The 7,268-nt window shown below is 45.7% G+C and overlaps 1 protein-coding gene across 1 annotated transcript in view; it reads left to right on the plus strand.

Annotated features, from left to right (window-relative positions):
* Positions 1-253: 253 nt before the first annotated feature.
* Positions 254-7,268, plus strand: part of ppp1r1b (protein phosphatase 1, regulatory (inhibitor) subunit 1B) — a 20,352-nt gene continuing 13,337 nt past the window's right edge. The window contains exon 1 of the mRNA XM_080523756.1: positions 254-753. Within this exon, the coding sequence (XP_080379882.1) occupies positions 640-753 (114 nt within the window). The 5' untranslated portion in view covers positions 254-639. The remainder of the gene's footprint in view (positions 754-7,268) is intronic.

Here is a 7,268-nt window from a genome sequence, read left to right on the forward strand (position 1 = left end):
TCACAAATAGAGGCCAAAAGAGGCTCAACTGATGGGATGAGATTATCTTTTTTTTTCTGATTACAAATCAACCTCAGATAAAAACATTGTCCCCCCCCCCCGACCCTCACCCACCCCTTCCTTCAATCCCTTCCCTCCTCCCTCTCTCCTCCCCTCACTCTGGCTCTCTCCGCCCCATCTATGCCCCAGTCCCTCCCCTTCTCTCTCTCCCTGCCAGATCTAAGGACGTGTCTCATTCACTCTTGCTGCACAGGTTGTGAGAAAGGGAAAGAGAGGGAGGAGAGAAGAGAAGTGAGAGGGGGGAGATAAACACGGTCAAAGCAGAAGTGAGTGTGAGACAAGAGAGAGAGAAAGAGAGAAAGAGAGGACCTGGAGAGTTAGTGGAGAGGAGAATCTGCCAGAGAGGGAAAGGAAAAAGAAATAAACACAGTAGACACTGAGAGACAATCAGTTCATTTGTGTTGAAGGGAGACAGAGGCAGAGAGACAGAGAGAGAGAGAGAGAGAGAGAGAGAGAGAGAGAGAGAGAGAGAGAGAGAGAGAGAGAGAGAGAGACCCTTCAGAATCAGGACTACCTTACAGTGGGAGATTCCTCCAGGCAGCTGAGCTTAGTGACTGACCCCCGGCGGGAGACAGAACCATGGACCCCTCTGAGTCCACTGAGGTCGGGGAGGAGACCAAGGAGAGGAAGAAGATCCACTTTGCCGTTCCGTCCTCTGATCCCACCCAACTGGACCCCCGACAAGTGGAGATGGTGAGTGATAGATAGATGGGCTCTGACCCAGTAGAGATGTGGCTGTACAGTGTGGCTGTAACACTGTACAGCCACACTGTGGCTCTGTGTGTGTGTGTGTGTGTGTGTGTGTCACCTTTTCTGTGTGTGTGTGTGTGTGTGTGTGTGTGTGTGTGTGTGTGTTGGCCATGTCCTGTCCAGTGTGTGTATATAGCGTGATTTCTGTATACGTGTGATTAGCTTCTCTGTAAACATGTGGTTCTGCTGGCCCACTGCACAGCTCAAGGTAGTCTCTGTATTCACTTGGCTCATTTGACCAGGGTCAGAACTGGAACTTATGTCATGACCCACTGGGTCAAACAGTTCTATATTACACCTTCCATCTCAACCACCATTTCACTGTGGATTCAATGTTCATCTGTTTTCTTTGGGTCTGCTCTGTCGGCTGATTCTCTCTATCTGGCTACGTGCCACGTGATTGAGAAACAGTGTGTTATCACATTTCCCTTTTGGGTTACTCTGTGTTTCAGCTCATCTTTGGCCTGTTTAACTCTATGCACCATCGAATTCATTTTGAATGAGTCAATGAGTTGAAGTTTAATCCCGTGAGAATAGCTGGAAGCCATAACCTTCAACATAGTTTGCCACAAAACTACCAAACATAGTTAATGATTACACCATTGACTGAAATGTGTCTTCCCAGCAGATTTTCTCAAAATGCTGTCCTCATTAATAGTCCAACTCTCATGTCTCTTTCTCTGTGTCCCTGTCTTACCCCACCCTTTTCCTCTCTGTTGCCATTGCCAAACACACTGTATGTAACCAGATGGAACTGTAAGGCAGTATTATGTGCGAAGGTGTGTGTGTGTGTATACATCTGTAGTCAGGTTAAGGTGGGACAATTCTGATCGTTCTCCTTGGCCCTGCTGCTGGTACATTTTATTTTAGTCCAGGAGAAAGTGGGTCAAAGTAGGAGTTGGTTGGTGCCTCGTTATATCGAGGCAAGTAGCTCGTCCCCCTGAGAGGCAGAGAGGAGAAGACTGTATGGACGAGTGCGAAAGAAAGAGGCACAGCCCGTTCCCTCTTTCACCTGTCTGTTGCCAGTTCCCTCAGCAGCTGTCCTTGTTAGCTGTCCTTGATATCTCCCACATTCTATAGTGCCCTCACAGCTCATAGTGTTGCAGGGTGTCCGTTCTTTAACCTGCTACATCAGATCAAGCGGGTGGTCTCAGGCTCAAGGGCATGAGCCACCACTCACGTACTGTATCTTCAGTGTTCAACCTGTAACCCTCCGTCCATGGCATTCTCTGATTCAGCCCTGGTGCCCCCCCCCCTCCCCGCCCCCTCTCTCTCACTCTATTTCTCTCTTAGAGTCTTAGTCAATGTTTTATGTCCTGTCTCTTTTATCTTCTGTATCTTCTTCTTCCTGTTTATCAGAGGAACTTGTTGCTCAACTCCCCTATTTTCAGAGTTTGTGGTGAGGTCTCTCTCTGTTAGCGTTTCCCCCTGACCTTTACTCTCTGCCCCTGCCCCCTGTGGGACTGCTGTCCCCCCCTCTCTATGGTGTGTCTCCCTCCTCTATTTGGGATGTTTGGGGTTATCTGGTTTATCTGGGGGGCAGTTCTGTTAGTTTACACTAAATACACCTCTAGACACTCTAGAAGCTGAGGTTCACATTAACGTTAATATCTAAATAGAGCCTCAGGTGAGTTGGTCCTAGCTGAATTCTGGGTGGGGAACAGTGGATGAAAGTTATGAGATTATGTCAAATACATTGACAGAGTAACCAGAAAAGGGAGTGTGGGAAATAGAAAGGATGTATGCGTATACTGTGTGTGTGTGTGTGTGTGTGTGTGTGTGTGTGTGTGTGTGTTTGTTTTTGTGTGTGTTATAGAATGTGAATAGAATTTAAGCAATGCTGAGTGTGGGGCCCCAGGGATATGGGAGTGGGCATGGTTAATGGTTAAAGAGGGTCATTGTGAGATACCCATAGCAATTGTGAACACCCACGCTTATATACGAACACACACATACACACACACACACGCATGCACGCACGTACGCACGTACGGATGCACGCACGCACGCACACACACAGACAGGGAAAATTGGTTTGATAAATCCACCCATTATTATCACTTATCATTATGTACTAGTGTATATCTCAACCTCTTTGGTCCACAACTACTTAAAGTACACTATGAAAGTACCACAGGCCGATGAGAGGGGTAGCACAGTCACAATGACTGCAGACGTGTTGCCATGACAGCTGCACACAGGAACGTTACATAGCCTCCCTCACAGATCACCTCTAAAAGGTCAGTTTTGTCTGTGTGTTCGAGGGTCGTTTGCATACGCTCACACATGAGTGTTTGTAGGCAGGAGAATGCAAATGTGAGAGCGGCTCTCCTATCTCAAACGTATGCCCTGCCTCAGGTCAGGTTCCAGACATGACTGCATGGCCTCAGGCCCCACAGCCTCAGTCACACTCACAGACCAATTAGACAAGACCGAGATACAAAACACTCCCAGCAGGTCCACTGGTTCTGGGTACTCTCCAGAGGAACATACAGTAGGCTGCTGTATTTCTATAATAGTCTGCCCTTGATACCAACACTTCATGTAGGCGGCACAACGTCTCCCAGGTGCCCGTCTTTAGCATCAGACATCTGCATACTGAGAAGTCTCTCTAGTGTGATTTGGGCCCGTGTTCATAAACTGTCTTAGAGTATAAATGCTAATCTAAGATGAATCAGATAACATGGACGGGAGGGACCCGACCCTAGATCAGCACTCGTAAATTCGCTCTGGAAATCTAGTCAGCGCTCATGGAATGCCTCTTGTACAATCAAATTACTTGGTCCCTTTATGACATTGAAGCCAGTGTGCGCTCCGGCACTCTGGGAGCGAATTTACGAACGCAGCCACTGTATGAGTAACGGCCCACCCCGGTCCCCCATTGGTTCTCGCCCAGATGTAGTGGGGCCAGCACATGGCTGCATTTACCTCCAGTATTCCCCCATGCGTTGTAAACGATGTGGGGTAATGCGCATAATGGAGGGAGATTAGGGTCATCCTGCAGAGGCTGCATTCACTCACAGTTGGCTGCTGTGTGGACTAAACACCACAGCAGCCCCTCTCCCTCTTCCTCTCCAGTCTAATGTAATCCTCTGCTGTTGATCCTATGGACTGATAGATAACCCATGGGGCCGTTGATATCAACTTGCAACAAAGAGCAACAATCCAGGCACCTTTTTTAGCTCCAATCTTAAGAAAACCTGTAGGGAGATTAGAGGGCTTCTGTTTGGACACCCCCACCCTCATCCCCCTCACTTTGGTTAGACGTCACACAGTGACCTTTGGTGCAGTGAGTGTTTGTGGGTAAACATTACTGATCAAGAGGGACAGTCAACATACACTTCTAACCAGAACATCTCACTGGATGGCATACAAAATGTGTGTGTGTGTGTGTGTGTGTGTGTGTGTGTGTGTGTGTGTGTGTGATATCAGATCTCAGATTCTCAGATCATGTCATGTCAGGAACAAATGATTGAAAATAGCAATGACCAAAACCAATTATTATGAATTCCTGAACAACCAAAAGCTATGGCCTATTTCCCTTTATAACTACCCACAACACTTTGTGGTATTTGCATTGTCAATAAGAGAATATATTAGGCTACATTGATTGGTTGGAATGTAATTAAAACACAAAAGGCTGTCCATTATGACATACAACATAATAACTGTTTACAGCAGTTGTTGGTAATAATAAAGAATTAGATATGGGTGTGTATGTGTGTATAGATGTGTTTTCCTCCCTGTTTGTGAGTCACAGTGTTTTGTTGTGTTAATGGTTTCAGGGAAGCATGGGCTAGGAGGTCTGTGTCTACATCCAACAGCTTAGCTTAGTGACCTTACGACTCCTTTCACCCATTGTGACCACGTCATTTTATTTGGAATACTTCTGTACAGTACCTGCTCTTACAATGGTCAAATTGAAAGTTCAGTTCAGTATCTGTTAGTGCTGATATCTTATTCTATTTTAAACACAGACACGTGAAGGCAGTGGGTTTATTTCTTGCATCATAGTCATGAAGGTTTGTTCATTAATACATTAGCATGTGTCCTTTCATCAATGTTGTTATGTGGCCTGTATGTCTATGACTGTAAGCCCAGGTAAAATCATTGTTAGTCTGACATACAGACTATAGCCTCTCCTGTCTGTATATGCTCATACATGTGTGTGTGTGTGTGTGTGTGTGTGTGTGTGTGTGTTTGTGTGTGTGTGTGTGTGTGTGTGTGTGTCTGCATGTGTTGTATAAACACCTAAAACACAAATATTGAAGGTGGGCAGAACATTGTGCAGCCTGATGACAGTATACACATCTTAAGATCAACCAAAGAACAGAAGCATGGGGGCTCGTTGATGATGTGACACAAGCATGTGCTGCTGAAATATGTTCACCCAGCCTGTTGTTATGACAAACACAGTCCCCCGTTGCCTTTTAGCTATGAATCCATGCACCACTGTAACAGCACTCTCTATCTATCTATCCATCTCTCTCTCTCTCTCTCTCTCTCTCTCTCTCTCTCTCTCTTTCTCTCTATCTGTCTATCTATCTATCTTAAAACAGACATGTTGTCTTATAGAAACAGGCCATAATCAGAGATGTTGTGTTAGTAGTGTGCATTCATTGACATGACCCATTCCAGGGCCAGTTATGAAGGCACACCCATGTGCAGTCATTCATGTGGGCACACTGAGGGCACTCTCCTCCATTACTGCTACTCCTCCACGCTCTGCCCTCTGCTATGATAACAGCAGTCTTATCTCGGATCGAGTAAGAGCCAAGGGGGGATTACGATGATCAAGACGAGGCTGAAAACTTGAGCTCCGAGTGGGAAGAATCCTTTTGAATAGCCCTCCAACTCGTAATTAACAGGTCATTACGAGTTGGAAACTCTGGGATCATGCTTCAGCTTTGAGTTTCCAACCTGTAGTTCTCTGACGTCATGTCAACACGAAAGTAACCGCAAGCTTGGCAGGATTTTCAGAATCTTAAGCTAATGTGAAATGGAAATATGACAACCATGTGTTTCTAAGCTGCTGAGTACACACTGACGCTTGTTTTTGTACATGAGATACCTTTTGGAGAGTTGCAAACTCGCAAAATGGAAAGTTCAAGTGTTATAACTGGCCAACTGTGTCAGTCATCACCTGTGGGGAGTTTCCAAACTCAAATCAAACTCGGAGGTCCGAGATCACAGATGGGAATTCTGAGTTTTTGAGTTGGTCATGAATGCACCATAACCACCATTGCAGTGGACGGGGGCCTCTGGCACACTGGATGCGGTGCGTCATGCTGGGTCAGCACCAGGACCAAGAGGAGTCTCTATCATCAGGTCCATTCTCAGAGAGCAGGAGAGGAAGCGTGACTCAAAACAAATTAAACTGGTTTGGTCTTTCAACATAGATGGGGGAGGGTGGGGGGGCGTGGGGGGGGCGTGGCATTGTTGTTGTTCCTGTCATAATCTCTGAATGTGTTGAGTGAATGAGTGTTGACTGAATGAGTGTTTTTCGGCATATAAAAGTAACTCATTCAAGGGATGGATCTCAGTTGGGATAGATGTGTTATCTACCTGTGGTTCATTAGCCTGTGTTTCAACCTGACTCTTAACCTCTTAAGCAGGTCACGTTCGCTAGGTATTCCAATCACTGTAATCTCTGTACCTGTAGTTTGTGCACCTCACTGGAGGAGGTTTGATGGATAGGAATCTCAATCCCCAACACAACAGGCTTCCCCTTGGCTACCAACAACTAATTAACCAAACAGTAGGGAGGTGTGGAAGTGGGTCAGGGGAGGCTGGTGGAGGCTGGTGGAGGCAGATATCGGAGGACAAGCTCATTGGAATGCATGCAATCGAATAAACAATGTTATCGATACCATTCCCTATTCCATGCGTTACAATCAGCCTGTCCTCTGATTTCTTCCTCTACCAGTCTCCCCTGTATTTCTGCCTCTACCAGCCTCCCCTAGCTAAAACACATCTCTTCTCCCTGGCCTTTGACCTGAGGTGAGCCTGCCTTCCCGACACTACACTTTTTGCACTTTTATTTGTATTGCACCTTGTTTTTAGTGTGTTTTATCTATTTTATCAGTTTTTCTATCTGTATTTTATCTCTTTTATCTTGTTTTTCTCTTTATCTTTTTATCTGTTAAGCACTTTGTGGCGGCTGTTTGTCCTTGTAAATTTTGTGCTATATAAATAAACGTTACTTACTTACTTACTATCATACTGTTAGTATGTACTTTCTCTGTTTGGGGTAACTGGAGAAACTGGGGTTACGACCTCCTGCTGCTACCTCCTGATCATCTCTGTTGTAAGTCACTTTGGATAAAGGCGTCTGATAAATGCCAAAAATGTAAATGTAAATGTAACATTTTTGTTTAGTTAGCCATTGGTGGGGTTAAAGGTTGTTCCATATGTGTCCTGCCTGTAACAGTTTCTGATTGAAGCCCAAAGAAAGGTGA

This window comes from Nansenia antarctica (genome assembly GCF_963989245.1).
Source record: "Nansenia antarctica genome assembly, chromosome: 2".
Taxonomy (NCBI): domain Eukaryota; kingdom Metazoa; phylum Chordata; class Actinopteri; order Argentiniformes; family Microstomatidae; genus Nansenia; species Nansenia antarctica.